Source organism: Oryx dammah, unplaced genomic scaffold (assembly GCF_014754425.2).
Source record: "Oryx dammah isolate SB20612 unplaced genomic scaffold, SCBI_Odam_1.1 HiC_scaffold_25, whole genome shotgun sequence".
In the NCBI taxonomy this organism is placed as follows: domain Eukaryota; kingdom Metazoa; phylum Chordata; class Mammalia; order Artiodactyla; family Bovidae; genus Oryx; species Oryx dammah.
In genome coordinates this window covers 31,653,652-31,681,409 of record NW_024070209.1, presented here as the reverse complement: position 1 = coordinate 31,681,409, position 27,758 = coordinate 31,653,652, and the positions used below count along the sequence as shown (strand labels likewise).

General features: G+C 37.6%; 1 protein-coding gene and 1 pseudogene across 22 annotated transcripts in view; both read left to right on the top strand.

The window, feature by feature from the left end:
• NRXN1 (neurexin 1) overlaps nucleotides 1-26,308 on the top strand; it is a 1,211,037-nt gene extending 1,184,729 nt beyond the window's left edge. For 17 of the 22 annotated variants that reach the window (XM_040224802.1, XM_040224806.1, XM_040224800.1 and 14 more), the window contains one exon: nucleotides 22,901-26,308. In XM_040224802.1, the coding sequence (XP_040080736.1) occupies nucleotides 22,901-23,208 (308 nt within the window). In that variant the 3' untranslated portion in view covers nucleotides 23,209-26,308. The remainder of the gene's footprint in view (nucleotides 1-22,900) is intronic. The other 5 variants (XM_040224818.1, XM_040224811.1, XM_040224815.1 and 2 more) reach the window with 1 other exon arrangement.
• LOC120852335 lies at nucleotides 20,860-20,956 on the top strand (annotated as a pseudogene).
• Nucleotides 26,309-27,758: the final 1,450 nt, after the last annotated feature.

Here is a 27,758-nt window from a genome sequence, read left to right as displayed (position 1 = left end):
TTTGTGTTGATATCTGATACCTCAATGAAGATAATGATCTTCTTTGGTATGGGGACTTCCTGATGAAAGCTGGTTTGTCATGAGTTACAAACAGGACATTATCAGGTTTGTTTCCTGGGAGCCCTATTTAGAGAGGAAAATTTCCTCTTAGATATAGAATACTTCAAAGAATATGTTTATTCTCTTTGTGTATGAATGTGGGCAGTGGGTAGCTCATAGGATATGGGGCCACTCTCAAATCAGTTAAACCTTTGTTGAAGGGAAGAAAGAAGAGCTCTATTGAATAATTGAAAAATCAGTGTAGTAACAGGAGAAGAAAAGGATTGTCATTTGGGAGGCAATCTTTTAAACATTAGTTGAACCAGTGGGGATGAGAGTACAGCCCCTCAAAAAAATAGTTTGTGGACTTCTCTCGTGGTCTAATGGCTAAGACTCCACGTTCCCAGTGCAGGGGACCCGGGTTCAACCCCCGATTGGGGAACTAGATCCCACATGCCACAGTGAAAGAGCCTGAGTGCTGAAACTAAGACCCAGTACAACCAAATATGTAGATATTTTAAAAAATTTTGGTTGCCTATCGGTTGATCAGACTTCGGGATAAATGAGTAATAATAGATAACAATAGCAACTAACATCTAGCAAAGATTTGTTCTGTGCTCATCATTGTCCTTAGTTCTTCATGGGCAATATCCTATTTTATGATTTGGCCAAACTGCAGTATTTTCATAGCTAAGGAAATTCAGAGAGATTAAGTTACTTTTTTGCAACACAAGAGAAATAAGACACTCTCTAGTTTAGGAAAAGTGGCACTTTAATTTCTTGGAATGCAGAAAGTTGTTCTTTTAGAATTCAGGCACCTCACAAATATAAGATTAATTTTTAAAATATTCATTTAAATAATTTCCATGGCTGGCATAAATTTTAAATTTGATGGCAAAAGGTCCTTTACATGTATTACTATTCATTAGGCTAAATTTGCTGCAATTACTAAGCAATTTCATGTGGTGTTCCAGTGTGCTATTTTGAGAAAAGATGAGAGGATTTCTATTGAACTGATCCCATTAACCACATTAGGAATAAAGATATGTATATTGCACAAGGTGCATCTTTTTATTAACTAAGTAATCACAATCATTTAAAGGAATGTATTACTTATTAGATCATATTTTTAGAGGTTGATTAGAAGATAATTTTGTGGTACATTTAAATTTGGGGTATTTATTATGTAATTATTCAAAAGCGAGTTTAATTAACCTGTAATAGCCAACACATTGTTGTTAAAATGGGGAATTTTGAGCTGTAGCCAGCCAAATAGCAGTGATGAGTGCTCCATTTTTGGAAATATCTAGAGCAGCTCTCTTGAAGAGTCACACCAGAGTCAGTGGTGAGGACCCAGCTGATCACATGGGTACAGGACGGGACAGCTGGAGCTTGGGCCCCGATGGGCTAGGTGGCTTTCAGTGCATGACACATTGGTGGAAGAACTACTTTTTTTCCATATAAATTTAATTCTCCAGAAAACTGGAATAAAATTGAATTGCTGTGTAGTAAAAATGGAAGAAAGTCATTAGGCATCATCTGCACTTTTCCCACTATTTTTCTGAGAGCAGTAATAACAAAACAGAATTGTCTGGAACAGAGTTAAACAGGCAAGGGAGACCTATTCAACACAATTGTAGAGAAGGAGCCCACAATTCGATCTGAGCTCAATTCAATGTGAAGAAAAAAAAAAAACAAAAAACTGGAGAGTTTTTAAGGGCTGGAGTGAAGGGCTCATAGTCCATAGACCTTCTGTGTTGGCTAATTGGCTTCACCCGAAGGGACACTAAACCCTCTGCTTTGAATAACTTCAAGGCTGAAGGTTGTTTTATGAGTCGGAGCAAAGTGCACCGCCTCAGGTAGGATCCTATTTTCCCCACAGAAACTGGAAGGAGAGCTGTCCTTCCTTGAAAGCTAGGTTTCAAAATGAGGGGGCTCCTAGGTCCTGGAGAAAAATAATCCTGGGTGGTACCACTGAAACGAAGTTTTAAAAATATTTACACATCAAAGGAACAGAGAAAAAATTTGGAATTACAAGTTTTATGAAGTAAATGCTCTAAGAAAAAGGAGGCCAGGGCCCTAGAGACAGGACGAGAGCTGTCTGAAGTTTGGCCAAGCTGTGGGGAAGGTTAAGGTCTTGTTTAGAGAAGGAGATTCTACCTTTAAGACAACCTGTTTCATTTACCACAATTAGTTCCTACCAGGAGATCATTAGAAAACAAAATAACAAGGGAAGGGAGTATTACTTATGATTGTAACCTTGGAGTCACAATTTGAACCAGTTTGAGTTGCAGAACTAGTTTGGGTTGCAGCTCTTCCTGGTCTTGGGAAGTTACTTAGTATTTTTGAGGCTCAATTTCCTTTTGTGTTCAGTTCAGTTCAGTTCAGTCACTCAGTCGTGTCCGACTCTTTGCGACCCCATGAACCGCAGCACGCCAGGCCTCCCTGTCCACCACCATCTCCCGGAGTTCACTCAGACTCACGTCCATCGAGTCCATGATGCCATCCAGCCATCTCATCCTTTTGTGTAAAATGGGGGAAATGGGGTGATAGATTGAAAGATGCACACACAGTGTTTAGCAGAGAAACTGGCAGGTACTAAGACTGTAGCATGATTATGATAAGCCCAGTGGTGAGTGGAAGGCCTGCTTTACTGGCACTGTTTTTGTGCCAGGAGATGCATTATTTTCACCTTGAGGGAGGCTCTTCACAAGGCAGACAGATTTGACCTGGATAGAAAACGGGCACAGTTCCTTTTGCTGTTAGAATGAGTTCTGTTCACACATGTAAACTAATTGTGATTGGCTGCTTACCGTAATTACCTAGCAAATAAGTGAGTTTACTGAGTTAGATTAAGCATTTACTTGAAAGTCTGCCAAAAGTATATGATTGCTAATACAGAACTGTCCTACAATAAATAAAAGAAAAATCTACTCATGTATATAAAATAAATTTCTAGGCAGCCTTCATATTAATATATATATATATACACCCAGCCTTTAAACATTAATAACATTTTTAAAGTCCTTTTTAGAAAGGCTCAAAATACCACAAGCCTTTCTAAAGTGTGACTTGTCCTGTTGAGCTTTAGAAGGAGACAATGGGATGGAGTTCTGTGCTTTAAAATGGTTTCCCAATCTTGTAAAGGGAGAAATGCAGCATAGGTTTAGGAAAATATAGGGTAGTGAAAGTGTTAGTTGCTCAGTCTTGTCCAACTCTTTGTGCCACACCACCCCTTCCACCTCCTCCCCACCCCCCGACCCCCCACCACCCAAGGTCTTCTGTCCATGGAATTCTCCAGGCAAGAATACTGGAGTAGGTAGCCATTCTCTTCTCCAGGTAACCTTCCCAGTGAACCCGGATCTCGTACATCACAGGCAGATTCTTTACTCTCCGAGCCACCAGGGAGCCAAATTTATAGGCTAAGTCTACCTCTAAAGGAAACAGGAAATGCAAGAAGAATGAAACCACATTTTCTTGTCATCTGTGTCCAATACCAGCTTTGATAATGAAATTGTTTTCTTGTGGAGTGTTCTTTGTATTTATTAATTACACTTACTCAATGGTAACAGAGGAAAGGTAACATAGTCTGAATATTTCTCTATAGGGCATGCTGCTCGCATGAAGAGCCCATATGCTTTCTTTGTTGGTTCACGTGCTCCAAGGAGCAGCAAATACTACAGCAGGCTTTAGTCTGCAGGTCTCATCTCATGTCAGTTGACTTGTTGGTTAGATCACTTTCGTCATTAGTAGCTCCTCACTCATCCTCAGTATTTTAAGAAGCCTGGCACTGGGAATAAAATAAGAAAGACAAGAATATTTTATTCAATGCCCAGGTTTAAAGATGCCAGTACAGGCAGAAGCCATTGTTTAATTTTTTAAAAATTAGTAGAGAAGTAGTAATATGTGGTACACAGATGTGTACATATATGTACATATATGTTACATAATATAACATAGTAATATTACCATATCTACCACTAAAATCTTAACATTTCATTGACCAGACTTTGGAAATCAAACTGAATTCACATCCCACTTCACCCACTTGCTGTGTAATCAGAAGCCAAACATTGAACCTCTGTGTACTTGACTTTTTACTTCTGCAAAATGACATGAATAATGTTAATTACTCATGATATCGTTGTGCTGGTAAAAGAGACAATGCATGTAAAGCACTTAATATTGAGTTGCCATCTAAAATTTGACAATATTAATTAGCTTTTATTAGTAGTACAAACAAATTAACTGAGGAGTCAGCCATATTATAAATGGAAATAGACCTATCTATAGCCACAGGCAAGGGTAAAAGATGTTAATAATTAACACTTTAGCATCTAGAAAGCTTTATAAACTCTTTCTGGATTCTAGCAACATCAAACTTTTCTCAGTAGCCATTATGAAACTAATAAGACAAGAGCAGTGCTTTAGTTAGATGTATGTAGGTTGCTAAAATGGCAAGAGGACACATATCATCTGTTATTCTTATTTGGGTGGGGGTGGAATTTAATGCAGGTCTCTGCCCCACAGAGTTTCAGAGAGAAGGAATGATTAACCTTTCCCCATGCTATTATAATCGACTAGCTCTGCCTCCTAAGACCTTCAGAAATGTTCTGGGCTAAAGTGACTTAAATTGGCAGAGCCACCATACCCTTCCCCCCATGATGGATAGCTTGTCTTCCATATTCCCCAGTTCTAGGCTTGACATGCCTCCTTCTAATGGGCTCAGTAGGGAAGCTGTCTAATCTTTCACCTTAGCTATTGCACTCTAACCAAAAAGAATATGACTTTTCCCAACAAAAGTAAATTGAGACAGCAATAGTTTCATGACAGGAATATAAAGATGATCACCCAAAATGAGGAGACCCAGTTTTAAATCAGGAAAACTGCACACTGCCCCATCACCCAGAATGACATGCGCTTACATAAAAGCTGTCCAGAAAGCCTGGCAAGACACAGGGCTCTGAGAATCCAGCCTACAACTCTGCTATAGGAATTCTGCTGTGGATTTCATCCAGAGTACAACATAGAATTCCAGAGCAGGGAAGGGAGGAGAAATGACCTAATCATTTTAGAAAGAAACCCTAAAACCTAATCGAAACAGTTCTTATTTCCATGACAATAAGCTTCTCTGTCAGATATGACCAAAGAGTGGTCTCAGGTGATTGATTTCCTGATACCTAGAAACATAAAATCTTGTAATAAAATTTTGAGAGTGGGAGAAGTTTAATTCACTCCAACTGTGGGAGCTGGAGAGTGCTGTTCCATAAAGATAGAATGTTTTGCAGATAAACAGAAACAAGCTCCGCATGCAACTTAACAATTAATGACCTGAAACAACAGGTCCCTTGGTATAAACGGTCGTTTTGCCACCTGAATTCACAGGGCCTCCATTCATGAAAGAAAGAATACAGAGACCTCCTCAGAGATAACATTCCTGGTGGAACTGCACACTGCCATGGCTGACTGACGGTGGTATGCTGGATGTATCACAAAACTCTTATTGTTAGGAAGGCTGCTGATTCAGTCCCTTTTGTGTGGAAGACACAGGGAAGATAATCAGACCAGCATAGTTTTTACATGCACTTTATCTTCCTCAGAGCACTCGCACATTTATCTACCTGGTAGGATCCTCAGAGTGACCCTGGGAGATAAATAATGTATCACTGTTATATCTCTGATGAAAAAATGTGAGCAGAGGATAATGAAGTTCAAAGAATCGTTCTGTAAATTAGGGGCAGTGCCTAGACTAGATCTAAAAAAAAAAAAAAAAACCATTATTTTTCCTCTTTACTATGCTTTCCTAAGATTCTGTGGGAATGCAAATTCCTTCTACCGCAAAGGACAGATAGATGGCAGGATTTGGGGTGGAATGTGGCCAGCAGGGGTAGAACTGGACACTGCTTAGATGAGAGGCCTAAAAGGATTCAGTTCTTCAAGAAAGGGAAAAATTGGGGATACTGACAAATGTTCTGCACTCATAAGTGCTGACACATTGAATGCATAAAACTCTAACAGCCAGAGACGCACTGGAATTTGAATTTTGACTGTGTCACTTGTGAAGCACACATAACATGACCTCTAAGACTCAGTTTCCTTTCCTGTAAAGTTGTAATAACAACTACAGAGTCACTATGAGGAAAAAAATTAGATAAAGTGCAAAGCCCAGAGCCTGCCATATAATAATAATCCAATAGAGGTAACAACTACTAACTAAATAGACAATAAAGAGGATTTCAACCTCGCAGTGAGTCAGAAGGCAGAGTAGCCCGTATTGAGCATCAATTGTCTGTTAAGTCACAGGAAACTCTATCTACTAAAGGTAAAGCCGTGTATCATTTGAGAGGAAATTAACAAAGAGGTTTATAATAATTTAATATATTTAAATTAATCCCAAGGTATATGAAATCTTCTCTGGAGTTCTCAGAAGCCTGACTTGACCTATAAATTATGAGAAAATAAAGGTGACTGTAGCAACTTCTTTCAGAGAATTGGAAGGAATGCTGTAAGATTCACGTACATATGTGCATATACACACTCATACACACACTCCTCATTGCTGCAGCTATATGATAGTGCCATTTTCATCTTACTAGAAGCCAGGTTCCTCCCAGATTCCTGGTTCCAGACTCAAGGGTTCCTTGGAATGAATCCCCTGGTTTTATGTAAAGTGACTGTTCAACTTTCCACATGTAAAAAAAAAAAAAAAACAAAAACTAAACTAAATATGTCTTAAGAAAGGTGATTTCTCAGTGCATGTATTTCTCGGTATTTTAGTCAGCGAACTTCCAGGGAAATAAACTATTTTGCTATCAAAGAGTTTAGTTGACTTGAAATCAATAATGGAGAGTATCATCACTATTTCAAAATATAACTCCTCTTGCATTTACTGAAATGTGGTACATTTTGATGAAAAACACATAGAATATATGATATAGAATAACGAGGCTCCCTTGCTTTGAAACCAACTTTCTCAATTATTGCCAAATGGCTTTTCTTCTACTTGACAGTTATGGAAAGTTTGACCTGGCCTGACTGATGAGGCCCTTTTCAACCATCTCACTCTAATAGCCACAGGAGTAAAAATTACCCTAGAAACTTCTGAAGCTGCTTTGCTGAGTTTGAGAAAAGAGCTCCAAATTAGCTCTCAACTATTTGTAGTGCTGTGGATATTAGATAAGGTTAATATAAATATTAGGCACCCAAACAAATCAAACCGAAGACTACTAACCTGGTTGACTTCAAATACTTGGCACTTAGTCGTTGGAATTTAAGCAACTTATATATGGAGGCTTGAAAGAAAGTGAAAATGTTAGTCGTTCAGTTGTGTCCCACTCTTTGTGACCCTAAGGACTTCAGCCCGCTAGGCTTCACTGTCCATCAGATTCTCCAGGCAAGAATACTGAAGAGGGTTGCCAGTCCCTTCTTGAGGGGATCTTCCTTGATCCAGGGGTCAAACCCAGGTCTTCCGCATTGCAGGCAAATTGTTGACCATCTAAGCCTCAGGAAAAGTAAACACAGCTCTGATACTTACATCAATGCACAATGATCCCAATTCACTTAAGCAGAGAAGTGTTTTCTGGTTTAATTAAACAAACACTATCATTACTTATTTTACTGGAGATATTATAGGAGGTGGGTGTTAGGAAAGTATTGAGATAAAAGCATTTTATAAAGAAGTATGCAATATCATCATCAATGTTTTACCCACTTGTTTACTATCTTTACTCAAAGCTTTGAAAGCAAAGATCTCTCACATTGTCTTAATGATTACATCCATCCCAGTCCACTCCTGAAAATTTATAAACTTAGAAAAATCTCTTCCTCTATTCAGTCAGAAAACATACATTTTGCAGCTTGTGCGTTCAGTCTTCATTCAGTGTTTGGAGGGGAGGAAAGTGGAGGGAAAGAGAAACAGACTCACAGGAAACTATCAAAAGACTAGCAGTCTGGTATGGAAGAGAATTAACAAAGCAATAGAAGCGTAAGATTTCACAGTAATAAAGGATCCATACTAAAGTGGATGGTGTAGTATATGGTTGAGAGAAGATGAGGATCAAGTTGGGTTTTCTGCAAATTCTCCCATGTATCTTCTTGATTTATGTTTTTTTTTTCCCAACTTCAAGCTATTCTCTCTCATGTCTTCCTTCTTGAGAAATACCTGATGGCTTTCCAGGGTTCACACTGGGAGGCCTGGGTCCTGCTCCATTAATGCTCATCCCAAACAACTTCTACTGGGACAGCCCTTTGCTGATGTCCACCCTCTTTATTATCTTTCTTAGTACCCAGTATTTGTGCCTTCTTGTGTTATTTTTTTTTATTTAAAATTGTTCTGTTTGTTTTCTTACACTTTCTGTTTTATTTTGAATATACTGAAAGTTCTAAGAAGGTGGAACCCAAGGCTATTTTTTGTACCTTGGTATTAATGTCTTATGTAGTACTTAGTAAATTGTTACTTAATACTTATTTCTTGGAATTTTAAATTATTTTTTTCTATTTAACTTTATTTTTCCCTTTTCTCCCACCTCCATACATTAACCAATGATAACAGCTTGGCATGAATCTTTCCTACACCTTCACTGTGTTCCTATGAACATGAATAGCGGCTTGTTTTTCTCTCTTGTCACATAAAAATTAGAAGCATACTCTATGAATTAAATTTGATTCTCTCCTTTCCTAATCTATTATGGACATCTTTCAGTTCAACCTCTTTAGGTGGCTCAGAGGTTAAAGTGTCTGCCTGCAATGCGGCAGACCTGGATTCGATTTCTGGGTGGGAAGATCCCCTGGAGAAGGAAATGGCAACCCACTCTAGTATTCTTGCCTGGAGAATCCCATGGACAGAGGAACCTGGTGGGCTACAGTCCACGGGGTCGCAAAGAGTTGGACACAACTGAGCGACTTCACTTCACTTCACTTTCAGTTCAACAGATTTTTCTCCAATTCCTATTTTTAACTCTGTTAAAGTTCTAGGGTATAGGCGTGCCATAATTATGGGTGTCCAATAAAAAATTGGAATAACTTACTCAATCACAGCCCTGTTAATGAGCTTTTAAACTGTCCTTTTCTCTTTTTTTCCTCAAAACATGATCAGCAAACATCCTGCATTTATTTATATGCATGCTGGTGTATTTAATTCTTGAGACTATATTCTCAAAACTGAGGCTGCTTCATGAAAATATTTGTGTATTTTTTAACATTACTATTTTATATTTCAAACATAAACTAAATTAGAAAGAATGGTATAATGAACTCACATCCACCCATCAGCCAGCTGCAATTTAATCTTTTTAAAATTGTAATAGATGTTAGATTACTTTCTAAAAATTGAGAAATTCATATTCTCACCGGCACAATTGTCTATTTCCCAAGCAAATGTTCTAACCAAATTATCACCTTAATTCACTTTATTCTTCCAAGTTTGTTGGGGAAAAAAATACCTCCTTATTTTATTTTGACTTGCCTTCTAGTGAAATTGGGCATCCTGTCCTATTTATCAACCATTTGGATCTTCTGTTCTCCATTTGCATGTCTCTATTTTTGTCCATTCTTCCAGTGGGTTTTTGCCTTTGTTCATAGCACTTGATACATGGTTTTATATTTTAGAGGTGTTAACTCTTTGTCTGTCATATGTACTACAGATATTTCTCCTTTCTGATCTGCATTTTCACTTCATTAGTGACACCTTTTTCCACATTAAATTGTTATTGTTTATGCAGTCAAGTGTGATGATCTTTGATGCATGGCTTCATTCCAAGGACTATGATCTATGGAAGTTTCATGTCCGCCTTCAAATTTCTTCTCACTTTCCCCTAAAAGTCAATATGCCGCCTCCAGTCTGACGTTAGTTTAGTTCCTGAAAAGCAAACTCCTTTCTTCCTCAAAGTCATTCCATATATGTTTCCTTATGATTAGACGAATCTTCTGCCCACTTTTTACTGAACTACTCTCCACTGATTTTCCAGGTCTCAACATGTATATTACAGCCTCAAAAAGTCTACTTGACTCCCCAGTCTAAATCAGAAACCCCTGCTCTACTCCTGCATGGTACTTGTCATTTTCCTTTGTCACACATGTCAGTTATTGCTTTCAGCCTAATTGTGTGATTTTTTTTTTTGTTGTGGAAATCTTTCCCTCATTATAGTTCAGGGTTCATGAGGGAAGGCATCAAGTGTATTTGGTTAAAACCTGTTCCCTTGGGACTTAGTATAGTCTCTGGAACATAGCAATAGCTCATCAAAAACTGGTTGACAGCAGGTGTGAATATTCATAGAGAGAACACCATAAACGATGAAGCATTTAAGCTAAGTCTGAGAAATAAGTAATGCTCAGCCAAGCTAGAAAAGAAAGGTCGTATGAGCCAGGCATAATGATAAAACTTTTATTGATGTGTGGGTATTGGGAGACAGCAATAAAATTATGACTGTTACTTTCTTTGAGAGAAATGGAAGACAAATTTGAATATGTAGCTGTAGGCAGACCATGAAAGCTGTTAGAACAGTGGTACTTTAGTAAATACCATGACAATTTCAAGGATTCTAGTAAGAATTTATGGGTACAATAAGCATGCAAAAAGTCTATGAAGCTTGCAGATGATCAGCCTGTGGACACACAGGCACGGTCCCCTGGCTCCCCCAGAGACGGGGGAGAATGTGTGCTCCTCCATTTATTTTCAGGGTCACCAAAGTCACATATGATGTGATTGTCCATTGCTTTTTCTGTTCTGTGTGGTGCCGTTTGAGGTAACAGCAGCCCTAGGAGGTGCTCCCTATTCTCCAGGCACAAAACACTTTTTTCTGTGGCTCACATTGCTCCTCCTGCAGTGCCTAGAAGTCTGCTGAAGATAGTCATCATCTCAATCCCACATCAGTGGACTTCCCTTCGAACACATGCTTTGCTTTGGTGGTTTTGAAAGTAGTTGAGGCAATGTTTAGTCCCAGCAGCCAGGCAGGTGGTAAGGTTTTACTGATTTCCAAGTTCTTTCTGAATCTCTAATTGATTAAGGATTGAGATATACTAGACGTGACCCCTCTCAAGCAGTCTGACCTGCAGTAGTAGACATGAAAATGTGCAGGGCATGGATGGAGCTGATGGTAGGGAAGATGAAACTGGGAGGGATTTGAAATATCCAGCACCACCTCTCAAGAAACCACAGGATGAATTGAAATTAGTGCATATCGTATAAATCGCCACCCACCTGCTTTCTGCAGCTGTGGCATTTAAACATGAATTTGTGTGAGTCTTTACATGATCACTGTGGGTTTGTTTTTTTTTTTTTGGCATGTGTTGTATTGAAATACAAGAATGAAAAAAAGTAATATTTTTCTTTTCTGGGTTATGGGGAAAAAATTGCTAATCTCAATTCACAAACACCACAGGAACCTGCAATTCCAATTTTCTTTTCACAGTATTAATGAAACTAGGTACTGGAAAAGTCAAATCTTCCCTTATAAATCTGAAACCATTTTCAAGGCTAGCCTAGAATTATAATAACTTTCACATCTATTAAGATGCAATACAGGACTATGGTCTAATGAGATCATTTTAGGCAACTCTTTTTCTTCAGTGGGATGGAGACAGAAATTTAAAATTGATTGATTTCTGGTAAGAAAGACTGACTGGTCAAAGACTCTTAAGTGAGAAACAGTTCAGTAAATACATCTTTCCATTAGTTTTTGAAAAGGATTATTTAAGGCAGAAGATCTAATAATTTAGTGTACCAGAGTGATATATGTTGAGCATAATGGAGTTTTATGACCTTTATCTACTCCTCTGGATCTGAAATATATAGTTCAAGTTCCATTTTTTTAATCATTGGTGTATTTTATTATTTCTTAATATTGATGATCTCTTACAATTCTTTTTTCCTTAAAGCTTAAAAGCTGAATTTTCATTATCAGTATATAGTGAAACTCTTGCTTCATCCTTCATATGACAGGGTCACAGTCGATGATGTACCTATACACTAACAGTCTATATTGAAGAAATATAGTCTATAAGCTCTATACAGTCAGTAAAAACAAGACTAGGAGCTGACTATGGCTCAGATCATGAACTCCTTATTGCCAAATTCAGACTGAAATTGCAGAAAGTAGGGAAAACCACTAGACCATTCAGGTATGACCTAAATCAAATCCCTAATAATTATACAGTGGAAGTGAGAAATAGATTTAAGGGACTAGATCTGATAGAGTGCCTGATAAACTATGGATGGAGGTTCATAACATTGCACAGGAGACAGGGAGCAAGACCAACCCCAAGAAAAAGAAATGCAAAAGAGAAAAATAGATGTCTGAGGAGGCCTTACAAATAGCTGTGAAAAGAAGAGAAGCCAAAAGCAAAGGGGAATAGGAAAGATATACCCATCTGAATGCAGAGTTCCAAAGAATAGCAAGGAGGATAAGAAAGCCTTCCTCGGGGATCAATGCAAAGAAATAGAGGAAAACAATAGAGGGAAAAGACGAGAGTTCTATTCAAGAAAATTAGAGATACCAAGGGAATATTTCACTCAAAGATGGGCTCAATAAAGGACAGAAATGGTATGGACCTAACAGAAGCAGAAGATATTAAGAAGAAGTGGCAAGAATACACAGAAGAACTGTACAAAAAAGATCTTCATGACCCAGATACTTACGATGGTGTGATCACGCACCTAGAGTCAGACATCCTGGAATGTGAAGTCAAGTGGGCCTTAGGAAGCATTACTACAAACAAAGCTAGTGGAGGTGATGGAATTCCAGTGGAGCTCTTTCAAATCCTGAAAGATGATGCTGTGAAAGTGCTGCACTCAATATGCCAGCAAATTTGGAAAACTCAGCAGTGGCCACAAGACTTCAGTTTTCAATCCAATCCCTAAGAAAGGCAATGCCAAAGAATGCTCAAACTACTGCACAGTTGCACTCATCTCACACGCTAGCAAACTAATGCACAAAATTCTCCAAGCCAGGCTTCAGCAATACATGAACAATGAGCTTCCAGATGTTCAAACTGGTTTTAGAAAAGGCAGAGGAAAGAGAGATCAAATTGCCAACATCTGCTGGATCATCAAAAAAGCAAGAGAGTTCCAGAAAAACATATATTTCTGCTTTATTGACTATGCCAAAGCTTTTGACTGTGTGGACTACAATAAACTGTGGAAAATTCTGAAAGAGGTGGGAATACCAGACCACCTGACTTGCCTCTTGAGAAATCTGTATGCAGGTCAGGAAGCAAGAGTTAGAACTGGACATGGAACAACAGACTGGTTCCACATAGAAAAAGAAGTACATCAAGGCTGTATATTGTCACCCTGCAGATTACATCATGCGAAATGCTGGGCTGGATGAAGCATAGCTGAAATCAAGATTTGTGTTCGAAATAATGATAACCTCAGATATGCAGATGATACCACCATTATGACAGAAAGTGAAGAAGAACTAAAGAGCCTTTTGATGAAAGTGAAAGAGGAGAGCGAAAAAGTTGGCTTAAAGCTCAACATTCAGAAAACAAAGATCATGGCATCCAGTCCCATCATTTCCTGGCAAATAGATGGGGAAACAGTGGAAACAGTGTCAAACTTTATTTTTTTGTGCTCCAAAATCACTGCAGATGGTGATTGCAGCCATGAAATTAAAAGATGCTTGCTTCATGGAAGGAAAGTTATGACCAACCTAGACAGCATATTAAAAAGCAGAGGCATTACTTTGCCAATAAAGGTCTGTCTAGTCAAGGCTATGGTTTTTCCAGTAGTCATGTATGGATGTGAAAGTTGGTCTACAAAGAAAGCTGAGTGCCAGAGAATTGATGCTTTTGAACTGTGGTGTTGGAGAAGACTCTTGAGAGTCCCTTGGACTGCAAGGAGATCCAACCAGTCCTTCCTTAAGGAAATCAGTCCTGAATGTTCAGTAGAAGGATTAATATTGAAGCTGAAACTCCAATATTTTGGCCATCTGATGCAAAGAGCTGACTCATTTGAAAAGACCCTGATGCTGGGAAAGATTGAGGGCAGGAGGAGAAGGGGATGACAGAGGATGAGATGGTTGGATGGCATCACTGACTCAATGGACTTCAGTTTGAATAAACTCCGGGAGTTGGTGATGGACAGGGAGGCCTGGTGTGCTGCAGTCCATGGGGTCACAAAAAGTTGGACACAGCTGAGTGACTGAACTGAACTGAATATTTAAGAAATAAAACCAGCAATACAAATGACCTGGGAACCACAGTCTCACGCTGAAAAGCTAACTTAGGAAACAGCATGAATATAATAAGATTACAGTGAAAGAACCACTCATCAAGTATACAAAATATTTTCATAAAACTGCCAATTTGAGTGATAAAAAGAGCATCTGATGAAATGGTTATTGCCTTGGTGAAATACATGGTTCCACTACCCACCTCATTTTATGTAACAGGAATTAGGACTTTAAGCATGGTTTCTCTTGCAAAACATTATGTAAAAACATAAATCAAGAGCAGTTTTGTTTTTTAATAACAAAATTAATTTAATTGCTCTGTTTCCAACCTCAGATGGATTTCACATTCTTTCCACTGCACAGTGAAACCTCCTTGGAAAAACTCATTAATGTTTGAAAATTTACCTTTCAAAATGAAGAGTTATTTTAGAACTTCATTTGTGAATCATCTTTCAGAGACAACATGAGGGCTTTATTCCCCCCCTGTGTATAGATTAAGGTTATGACCAGACCAGACACAAACTGGCAAACTGGTAAGGACAGGCTCCGGTGCAAAGCTGAATGGCCTAACATGCTCCTCATCTTACCATCTTCATAATCGAAGTTCTTTTTAATTGTAATAAAACATTATTTCATTTGATAAAACATTGAATTTCATTCTGTAAGCAAATTTAGGAAGTTAAATTTTTAAGTAAAGCAGGCCTATAAAAGCGCCAAAACTGTATTTTAATGAAACAATTACATTGAGACTTTTTTTTGACAGTTGGGACAGTTTTAAAGTGTGCTGTGAAATCAGGAACTTGGCAGTAAGTTTTGTTCCTCATTGAACACCTGGTTGAGTAAGGGACCAGCTTCAAAAGGCAGAGTTCTGACCTCGCTGGCTTGGCCTTGTTCATTTACACAGTGGGAGGATCACTATGCTCTTTAGGGGCCATCTAGAAAGATATCAAGATTTGAGAGAGGGATGCAGAGAAGAGCTAGGGAAGGGGAGGAAGTCCGCAAGAGAGAAGGCAGGCAGGAGCATGGAGTAGGTGACAGCCACCCAAAGGAGCTAGTGAGAAATGAGATTTACCACAGGGTCCTCTCTGTTTTACAGCCTGTTGTGTCTCTTAAACCTGTTTTTTCCATGGTGTTTCTTAGCTAGATTTAGTTCCTATTTGGGGAAATAATACTCTTTCACAGATACAGTGCCAAAAACTGTGTCAAAATAAAAAGGACCATTTCTTTTTCTGTGGTGGTAGTTTTAAAAAGCTATGCAGCAAGTTAAGGCTAAGTTAAATTTTTTAATATTTCACTTTAATTTTTTTGTGCAGAACAACAAATGCAATTATTCTTCTCATGTCACAAGGCCCTGGAATGTGTCTTTTGCACTTACTATGCATTTTCACAGTGAATTATTATCTGATGTAACCTAAAATTGTTTTGGGGTATCATCTGGAAATATGTTAATAACTGTCCTAGCACCTGAAAGACAGTATCTTTCTAAGTAACCACAGTAATGATTTGACAGTGAAAAGTGAGAAAAGTCATAGAACTAGCTCTTAGGATTTTTGATAATCTGGGTCAAAACAGACCATGTGGAAAATTAGAGGCCATCAGATCTTGCTGAATATTTGGGAGAGAAAGAGAATTAAAAATCAGTTTTTATCTGTCCTTAAGATAGCACTATCTTTACACAAGTCCCAGAAATAGTCCCATAGCCATTTGGCTGAGAAGTGGCTTGTATGAAAGAGGTTGCAACCCTTGTGACAGCCTTGTGTCCTTGCCACTACAACCAGTACTTTTGAATCACTTAGGCAAAAATACCGGCAAAAATGAAAAGTCTTCTTCTTGCCATTAAGGAGTATGCTGGGGTCCAGCCCCGGTGGATCCAGGGTGATTCGAAGGCGGGGGGATGGCATCGGCGTCTTTGGAAAAATACATATTTAATTACAGATATAGAGAGAGATTAGAAACGGATAGTGTAGTAGGAAAATTAGTGGAGAAAAGAGGCTGAATTTCAGCCAGAGAAACGGGAGCAAGAAAGAAGCAACATGGTGGAATCAGTCTTTCCGGAAACTGATCCGATTTCTTTATTTGGGGGTTTGCTTATATACCTTTTGTTACACATAGGGATGAATACAGAGTCACGCGGGGGTCTTAGGGATATTACATCATCATCTGGCCATGAGTGAGACCTGCTGACATTCTATGATCCTTTCTTTCTGATAACCAAAAACCTTATTTCTTAAACCAGGCACCACCCTCCAGATAAAGTTGCATTCCTATAGGGTGAGGGTGTAGTGAGTTACAATCAAGAAAGGAATTTATTTAACCCAAGGTTAACAGGATTAATCTTAAAGGTTAATACCTATCTCTCCTATATGCTTAAAGGTTAATACTTATTTCTCCTATATGTTATATTCATTATAAGGGCAGGGAATATGGAGATTTAGCAGCAAACATCAGCCCAACAAATGAAAAACCCTTCACCAATATAATTCCTAACCAACTCACTATACTAATAATTTCTAACTCCCCCAAAGAATTTGCCTTTTGTAAGTCTAAAACATCTCGTGCCTGTCAGATTGGGAGGCTGTAAACAATCACATGTGGCCGGACGAACCTATACAGGCGGGCTAGATAACGTTCAGAGGAGTCCGTAAGCTGAAACACTCTTGTCACGCCCAGGAATTTTTATTGCCTTGGAGCTGCACGTTTACTCCTTCTCCGAGAGAAACGGTTATGGGGGAGAGCATAAAACAGACTCTGGTTTTGGGGTAGATGCTTGGGAACAGGGGGTTTCCTGAGGCTTGATCACACCTTTGCGTATGCCAAGCCTCCTTCCTCATGACCTTTGCCATGGGCGGAGTTCCTCACGCTGGCCCCCAACATCAGTACACGTGCGCTTTCCCCCCATGTAGTAGACCTAGCACTTCCATTCTGTTTCCTGGGGGGTATGTGGTGATTGTCATCCTTCAGTAAAACTTAAGATACAGTTACTTGGGAAAATTTTAAGTAAATAATCTATCACTATAGCGTTCATATAAACTATATGTAATTTGTGATGCCTTTTATTTTATGAATCATTAAAATGGGATATGTGGAAATAAACACATAGGATATTTCATCTTTTCTACTTCTTTTTTTGCTAGCAAGCTATCTTCAAATCAAACTGTGTGCCACCAGTGAAGTTGAATACTTGTTCATTTCCAGTTATACCAAATAATATGTAAATGCCTTGGCTTATCCACTGCCCATCATCAGTCCTACTGAAGTTTTCCATTGATCTGGGCTCCTTGTTCCTCTGAGCCCCATATAATGAGTTGGTTGTGTTAGCTTAGCTTTACCTACAAACCAGTTAACTTTGACTATTTGGGGACTTGTTGATAATCTATACCCATTGCATTCTTTTAGCGCCTCTCTCATATTCTCTTTTACATGTTTTTAAAGTGTTTTCTCATCACTTGCTGCAACAAAGAAAGGGAGACCATGTGAAAGTAAAATTTAGTTCATTTATTTGTTTTTTGGCACTACTGAGAAAAAAACACATTGTAGATTTTTAAAAACTATTATAGTGTCTCAGTTCAGTTTACTAGGAAGTAAAAGGAGAATGCAAAATACCAAAGTTGTTAAATACAATTGCTTAGGGAGGTCTCTGATTAAATTTCTGTCTTCATACTGTTATGAATGGTGAAGAAATGACTGTATTTTTTAATAAAAATTTTTTAACCAATTTATATAAGAAGGTATTTAGCCTTTTTAGGCTTCCCTGGTAGCTCAGACAGTAAAGACTCTGCCTGCAATGTGGGAGACCTGAGTTCAATCCCTGGGTTGGGAAAATCCCCCAGAGAACAGAATGGCAACCCATTCCAGTATTCTTGCCTGGAGAATTCCATGGATAGAGGAGCCTCAGTTCAGTTCAGTTCAGTTGCTCAGTCGTGTCCAACTCTTTGTGACCCCATGAATCGCAGCAGTGAGCTACAAAGAGTCAAAAATGACTGAGCAACTAACATTAGCCTTTTTAGCCATTTATTCTATTCTCTACATTTAAATTCATAGGAAATTCCTCAGAGATATTTCAGTGATCATCAAAATAAACCACTAATGACCATCAATAAGGGAAACCACATTTATAATTCATAGAAATATTTAAAATTCTCTAGGCGTTTTTGTACATCTGAGAGAGATATCCCATTAACTCTTAAGCATGTAAGTACTTAAGTGATCTTAGCATGAAAATTCAGAAAATTATCACTTAGCTTTCAGATTGGAAGCATAAGCAGAAAACATTATTCAATAATCAATTAGATATGGAAGCAACTGCATACTCCAAATAGACCTATCATAATACCTGTGGTGGTTATTAATTTTCAATATGAATCAGGAAAAAAGGGGGATAAAATGTTTCATCATTGGGTTTGTGGTAGGGGGTTGGTAGGCTATTTTCATGATATTTAGAATTCTTGTTTATGTATGGGTTACAGAGCTGTTTCAGGACTGCATGAGAAGCAACATTTTGGCCGAAGTTCCAAAAGAGACAAGTGTTTTCCTTAATCAGGAGGCATTTCTCAAATAGCTCTATGGCAAAGCAGAAGCATTTGAGGCTTTTGCTTTGGTCTTCGTCATCTTGTTTTAGTTTTACCATCAATTTGGTTTTGTTGTGCTCCTTCAATAGTTGTGAAAACATATCAGAAATTTTTGAACAGATAAAAATCAGATTAAAATTCTCTGATAAGATAGTCCATTTACAATACCTACTCCTAAATGAAAGAATAAAGAAGTACATATATATTCTTAGTTTAGAAAATATAAAATGTAGAGACTTCCCTCTTGGTCCAATGGGTAAGACTCCACGCTCCCAATGCAGGGGCCCCTGGTTCAATTCCTGGTCAAGCAACTAGATCCCACATGCCACAACTAAGAGTTCTCTGTGGCCTCAACTTAAAAAAAAAAAAAAAAAAAAAAATCCTGCATGCAGTAACCAAAGATCCTGCCTGCTGCACTAAGACCCAGCACAGCTGAATAAATAAATTAAATATCTATTTTAAAAAAGAAAAACAAGAATGTAAACCCTGCATTCCATTAAAACTCTCAAGTCTGACTATCATGAACTATATGATTAGGATTTTATCTCTCTTCTCCCCATTTATTTCTGACAGACAAAGTGAGGTAATTATGAAAATGTGTTTAAAAGGAAAGCATTCCATCAGGTGAGGCAAATGATTTAGGTAATGTTTAAATAAAACCCGTTTCCAGCTTTTGAGACACCATGGTGAGAGAATGCTCCACAAAATGAGCAAGCAGAAACTTGTCATTTAGTGAAAGTTAGCAGCTGAGCTAATTGGCAGACTTTGGCAAAGATGACGGTATTTGAAAGAGAAAGTGCTGCCTTGGTTTGTCAGGTAGTGACAGAGTTCCCGCAATGGGTTCTGTTCTTGAGAGGAAGTTAATTTCCTGTAATCAAATGCTGTGGATTATAGTCTTCGTCGCCTTCTGCCTTGGCCACAGAAGCAACTCAAAGGCGTTTTCATTTGGCAACATTACATGCGCTTTTGTAAAACAAGCAGGGGATACATTCAGCATACAAAGGTTTCACCTGCTACATTTTGTAGCTCCAGAGCATATTGCTTCTTTGAAAGCTGTTCCTTTGTTAGTGACTATATCTGTAAGGCTTTATTTGGGGAAGGAAAGGAAAGCGACGGCAAGAAACCCACATTTGGCAGATGAAATCTTGGTGATGTTTGAAAATGGAATTACAAAGCAGTATGGTGCTAAGTGACAGATAAATGATCCCCAATAGCTAATAGGGACTTTTATAGAAATATTTTAAAAATTACTAATAATAGTGTAATAAAAGTACCATTTTAGTCTTTGTGAAATGTTCAATTTCTGGTGTGTGTGTATATATACATATATATACACCAAAAAAAAACCACCTTCCACATATATACACATACATATATTCAATATTTATGCAATCTTGAGATTATATAAATTCATTCTGCATAATTTACAAAGAATATCATTTTGAAAATTATAGAATTTTTAATTTATTACATCAGAAAAGTTATCTTTTTTCTATAAGACAAGGAAAAAGATGGAGATTCAGAGAAAGAGAGAAAACACAATTCTTAGGGAAACATGACCTGGGATCAGAGATGGGATAGAATACTACCTCTCTACAGTTCCTTTTCTTCTAAGTTGTTTTAAATAATAAGTTTATAAGGTAAAGGAAGAGAACCGCTCCCCTCTCCTCCAAATCTGCAAGCTAAACCCCAGGACTTTTCTCCCTATCGGTGGTTAATTTCAGTGACTGATTAAGCCTTGGAGAAAAATATGAATGCCCCCTGCAATCCACTTCTTGTACCCAAGGAAGAGCTTTATACTTTGGAAAGACAGAATGAGGGTTTTATCAATTGAATAAAAGTGAGGCAGTCAGCCCTTTATTTATGGTCATCTGCTACATACTGAATTTTGAGTCAAAATCATTCTAGATAGTCTTTAAAGTATGTAAAAATGTTTTCTTACTTTCTCCTCTCAAACTTGGTCTTGGTGATCACTCAACCATTGCCAGTAAATAAATAATATACATATATGTTTAGGTAAACAGATAAGCCTTCAGTAGTAAAAGAAATCAGTTCTGTTTTAGTTTGTACAATTGTGAGTAATGCTCACTTCTACAGCACATATACTAAAATTGGAACGATACAGAGATTAGTAGAACCTCAGGGATGACACAAAGTCATGAAGCCTTCCATATTTTTACAAACATCTCATACAGCTCAATCTCAAAAAAATAACCCAATAAAAATTTGGGCAAAAGAGCTAAATAGACATTTCTCCAAAAGACATACAGATGGGCAACAAACATGAAAAGATACTCAACATCACTAATTATTAGAGAAATGCAAATCAAAACTGCAATGAGGTATCACTTCACACGTGTCAGAATGGCCATCATCAAAAAATCTACAAACATCAGTCCTAGGAGTAGAATTGCTGGATCCTGAGGAAAGTCTGTATTTGACTCTTTGGGGAACTGCCAAACTGTATCCAAGGTGGCTAGGCCATTTTGCGTTCCCACCAGCAATGTGTGAATGTTCCAATTTCTCCACATCCTTCACAACATGTTTTATTGTCCATCTTTTTGCTTATAGGCATCTTAGTAGTATGAAGTAGTATCTCTTCAGGGTTTCAATTTGCATTTTTCTGCTAATTAATAATGTCGGGTATCTTTCGTGTGCTTGTTGGCCATTTAATGTCATTTTTGGAGAAATGTTTCTTAAAATACTTTGCCAATTAAAAAAAAATCTACAAACAATACATTCTGGAGAGGGTGTGGAGAAAACAGAATCCTCTTGCATTGTTGATGAGAATGTAAATTGATACAGCCACTATGGAGAACAGTATGGAGGTTCTTTAAGAAAGTAAAAATAGAACTACTATATGACCCAGCAATCCCACTACTGGGCATTTATCCAGAGAAAACCATAATTCAAAAAGACACGTGTGCCCCAGTGTTCACAGCAGCACTATTTACAATAGCCAGGACATGGGAGAACCTAAATATTCATCAGCACGGGAGTGGATAAAGAAGATGTGGTACCTGTATATGGTGGAATGTTACTCAGCCATGAAAAGGAACAAAACGGAATCATTTGTAGAGACATGGATGAACCTAGCGACTGTCATACGGAGTGAAGTCAGTCAGAGAAAAACCAGTACTGTATATTAATGTGTATATGAGGAATATAGTAAAATGGCATAAATGATGATATTTGCAAAGCAGAAATAGAGACCCAGACACAGAGAACAAATGTATGGATACCAAGGGCAATAGGAGGAAGTGGGATGACCGGGGATTGGGATTGACACATATATACTATTGATAAAACATAAAAAATATAAGAACCTACTGTATAACGCAGGGAGCTCTACTCAGTGCTCTGTGGTGACCTAAATGGGAAGGAAATCCAAAAAAGAGGAGATACAGATATATATAAAACTGATTCACTTTGCTGTGCAGCAGAAACTACCACAACATTGTAAAGCAACTATACACCGTAGTTGGAGTATATATACTCCATAATATATAGAGTATGATAGATAAAATTAATTTCTAAAAATTGTGACTAAAATAACACTTTTAAAAGCAGTCAACTTGACTCGTCAAAATACCTGTTTTATCTTATTGTTCAATACTGTATTCATTGCAATAGGAGGCAGTGTGATTTCTGAAGTAATCCTAAATTTAGCTATCCTTTTTCAGTCAAGAGTTAGCCATAAGCAGTCTGTATCAACATCAATTTGATTCTTAAAATGATTATTCTCTAATATTATACAGTCATTATGATGCTATACATTTTCCATGTTGAATTTATTGCTTTTCACCTAACACATCAATATGGCCCTTTAGAGCTACATGGAGCTAATCTGGAGCTACACTTACGACACCCTATTAACAAAAGTGATCTGTGAAAAAGAAAAGATGGTAACAGATCGCTCTCAGTGGTATGCTTCATTGTCCCTAGATTTTAGTGACCACCAGATGTAGGCACGACTACACTCACTAGCTTCAGTATCCTTTTTCAAGAGCAGTAGGCACAGGCACTATCCATTAGGCCTGAAAACAGATGGTGAATGTTACTCTCTGACATTCGGGAAACTCCATAATCACTCGGTGTTTTTTCTCACCCTCTTTCCTACAGCCAACCCCACACGGGCAGGCGGGAGAGAGCCATACCCAGGCTCAGCGGAAGTGATTCGGGAGTCCAGCAGCACCACGGGCATGGTCGTGGGGATCGTGGCCGCTGCCGCCCTATGCATCCTCATCCTTCTCTACGCTATGTACAAGTACAGAAACCGGGATGAAGGCTCGTACCACGTGGACGAGAGTCGAAACTACATCAGTAACTCAGCGCAGTCCAATGGGGCTGTTGTAAAGGAGAAACAACCCAGCAGTGCGAAAAGCGCCAACAAAAACAAGAAGAACAAGGATAAGGAGTATTACGTCTGAGCCCAAGATCTGAAAAAGGACGCTTGTATAGAAATAGTCTTCATTTTATCCGAGACATAATATAAACTTATTTACTTTCCTTTTTATGAAGCACATACAAAAGAAGACAGGGAATGCAATCAGGAAGGAAAGACTGTTTTTAAAAAATAAAAACAAGTATCTCATGCTCTTGTTTCTCCAAAAAAGAAAAAAAAAAAAAAAAAAAAACAGGGGCCAATAAATTCCTTAACATCCACAGTGTTTTAATTTACTCTGCCTGTCTTTATGTTGCTGGAACATTTCTAAAAGACAGTGATGACCACATGCATTCATAAAGCAAAGGAGTATTACAACATCGGGAGGCACAACACAGAAACACAACACAGAAAAAGAAGCTACCTATGATCCCAGATTTAGCCAAAGTGCTAGCGCTTTCCTGAGAAACCAGTTAGTCTGATGGCCAGAGAAGAATGTCATTTTGAGTGGCTCCACCTGCAAGCCTTTTCCGAGGTCACCGCCTGGCACAACTGGAACAGTGGCTGACACGAACTTGCACTTGAAAAAAAGTGCTGACTTTTCTGAAGACTTGTGTAGGAACACATTCAAAAAGCCCCTTTCTGGTTGTGAGGGAAAAAAAAGAAAGTATAGAGGCCTTATTTTCAACAATGTGAAAGATAAGGCACATTTTCACACTAAAATTTCAAAACAGAAACAACAACAACAAAAACAAGAAGGTATAGATGCAGTCATTGGGAAATTTTCATGCACGCTTAATATGTTATTACATATGTTTATATAAAATCCATCTCTGTGTGCTTTCTGGACTGTGATAAGTGATGTTTTATAGCCTGTTGTATAGAAAATGCAAACTATATCTCTGCTCTTCAGCCCTTTTTGGTAAATTCAATGTTATAAGTGTTGCTAACTATAGGGAGTTTTATGACATCAGATCAGCAATTATTTCAGGGTGTTTTTTTTTGCCACCATTATAAATTGCCACAATTACTTACATTTTTTTAAATTACAATGTAATGTTTATTCTAAGGAAGATATGTATGAATGTATATAAAAAGACTCAGCTACTTTTTTTTTTCCTTTTCATGTACAGCCTTTATTCTGTTGCAGTTAAGTTTTAGTATTTGTATGAAAGGTGTGGATTAGAAGGCAAACTATATACATATGTATCCTATAATCTTCTTTACTCCCCCAAATACTCACATTTCCCACATACATTCCCATTCATGATCACAGGTATGTGCGTGCACGCGCGTGCACACACACACACGCACACACAAATCCAGAGGAATCCATCAGATAGGATGGAAGACCCAAACGTACATATAATAGAAAATATTTACTGACAAATTGAAAAGCAGGAAGGAAGATAGTTGTGCCAAGATATTGATGACAAACGGGGTGATTTGCTTCACTGAGATATGCTCCCGGGAAACTTCCAGAAGATTTTAGTCCCTAAAGAAATGGAACCTTTTCTTATCAAGTAAACTATCACTGGTATATTGCTGCATGAATATGAACCATTAAGTGGGCAGGTTGCAGAAGCAAAATTGATTGATCTATACCTTAACCCTGGCTGCTACAACTGAAAACTTTGTTTCCAATAAAATTATATATATAGTCTCTAAACCTGATGTGCATGATAAACATTTTTGGAAAGTAAACACTTTCTCAACTAAAAAAGTATTTTCAGTAATTTTTGATTCTATATTACTATCCATTTAAGAAAATCATTATCTGTTGATTATTGACTATAATTTAACTTTTCTGGTTTTACATATATATCATTAAATATAGCTTTAGTTTAACACATTAAGTAGTGGAAACATATAGATTATATGCTTGTTTTGCATATTGTTTCAATGATGTTCATAGCAATAAATTATTAGTCTGAGAAGGCAATGCAAAGGAGATGCAATATTAGATTGGAAGGTGATGTCTCAGTAAAAATTGGTTGCGTTACTTTAACATCTCCTAAAAGAATATTAGATTTTATAGAAGAGAAGAATAATTTTACAATTTGCTTTAATCAGAAAAGGCAAAAAAAAATGCAAAACATCTTTTGTGATAACTTCAGTTGATGAAAAAAGCCAAGAAGTGGCCTGGATTATAGACATACAGCACCTTAGATATATGTATAATTCATAGCAAATCACTACCATCTATGGTTGCCAAGTAATTGTCATATATGAAAAGTCCTAAAGGCTTTTCATGACCCAGAAAGTAGAGGTATGAAACTAAAAATTTAGTATCAATTACTTGTGTTTCAGATTTTCTTCTTTTTTAATTTGCCAGGTTAAAGAATTCATAAATTTCTTTGTAGTTGCTGTTTTCCTCTTATCCAGTCTTACTCAGGGAAAGCCAGTGAAACAGAAGGTAAATATAAAACCACTCATTTACATCTTGAGGTTTGAAAGCAACAGTTGCTTTTCCATTTGATCTGAACTTGAACTAGTTTCCATCCGGAAGGATACTAAATAGTGATTGAAAATAACTGAAATAATGGTATTTTAAAGCAGTATATCTCTGAAGCATGTTGTTTGAAATTGATTTCGGTGTTTCTTTCCAGCATAAATTTTAAAATTTCATGCAATATTGTTGGTAAAAATATTTCCAATGTAATGGCCTACACAAAATCTAGCAATTTTTTTTTTCTTGTTTTATTCTTTCTTTGTGAATGGACAAAGAGAAGAACACAAGCTAGGGAGAGAAAAGGCATGAATGAAATCCCAAGTATCTTCATACCAAATGTATCAGGGTTCCATGTGTAGTTGGCAGTTAATAGAGGATTTCACACTACCTGGCATAAATTGGATTACATCTCTAGACTGTAACTTTTCTGATTGAGTATGCTTCTTTTTTAATCCATGTTATGTGTTGCCTTTTTTTAAAAAACAAAAAAACAAATACTACAATAACGTGTGAGGTGGTCAATCCCTAAGACATCAAAGAAAGGCCACATGACCCTACCCTTCTAGTGCTTTGTGTGATTGGGTATCTAAGGGTTTTGTTTTTTTTGTTTTTCTGTTGCAAGGCCAACTTATCCATTATTGGAAATGCTAAGCAAGTGGAATTTACTGTTTTGTTAATAAAATATTTCTTAATACAATGATGGTTTTATTGATTTTTTAAAAGTAATTGTGACACCCTTTGGGGACAAAGGGGCAGCATAAAGAAGACTGCATTTGAAAGGAAAACCCATCCTTAGACAAGCAGAGGAAAACTACCAACCCTGTGTTTTCTGGATTTTAATATTCATTAAATTAAGCACCACTACACTGACACACTTAAAGATGCACCCACTAAATATACCTTTGTTGACATCTTTTTCATCTTGCTGTGCGTGAAACCACAAACTCCTGGAACTAGCTGAAAACAACATGAAAGTGCTGATTTCATAAATGTGATTTTTTCCATAAAAGTAATATAATTCTGGTTAAGTAAATTTGTGATTAAATTTACTTAGTTGTGACTCCTTACTTCTAAGTTCTTATAGCTTCCACTCATTGGTTCTAATTCTCTTTGTGCAAAACAGAATGTATCCCATATTCCACACGACAACCTTTCCAATATTGTCATCCCCCTCCCGTGCTTGCCAGGGTTTTCTGTTCTTCAGTCTTAATCTTCTAGTTTCCCTTGGCTGTTACTTAAATTATATGGGTGCTTAAGTTCTCATAATCTTAATACTCTTCCCTTGAACCTCTGTTCTTCTCAAAATGTGATATAGAAATGACGATATTAGGGAGGGGCTGTCTGTTTTTTAATATATTAATTTATTTGGTTACACTGGGTCTTAGTTGCAGCATGCAGGATCTTTAGTTGTGGCATGTGAGAGTTTTATTTGTGGCATGTGAGATCTGGTTTCCTGACCAGGAATCAAACCTGGGGCCCCTGTGTTGAAAGCGAGGAATCTTAGCCACTGGACCACCAGGGAAGTCCCGAGCATAGTGTTTTTAAAGCCAGATTACAATGGGTTTATCGCCTTCCTTGATTTGAACTTTATTCTCTATAATACTAACATTTGGAGTTTTAATTTTTTAAGAAAAATCTTACCGTAGTTATTTCAACTATAATGAATTTGCAATCAACTGCCATCATCAGATTTCTTTCCAAGACAAGTTTCATTTGTACTTATAAAATTGTTATTTAGTTTAAATGCAGGCTCTAAATCTATCCATGAGAAATTCATTGTATTGAGTTGTGCAGTATTGACTGTATTCAGTTCAATTGTATTGAATACTAGCCAGCTGAGATAAATTTTTATCTTGCATCTCTCACTTGCAGTCCTCTGACATAAAATCATTGCAAATTTTAGACACATTTAGTGAAAATATGTTCACTAGGAAAGATATTAGGCATGCCTCAAGGGACTGCGTTCTAAACAATGCTTCTTAGCTGGGTTGGGTGGGGAAGAGGAGGTACTGAGTTGGTTGACTTGACGAGTGGGAAGTGCTACAGACACATACAGGCTGGAGACCGGGGATGCTAGTAAACGACTTATAATGCACAGTAAAGCCTCCCTCAAACAAACAATTATCTTGTCCAAAATGTTAACA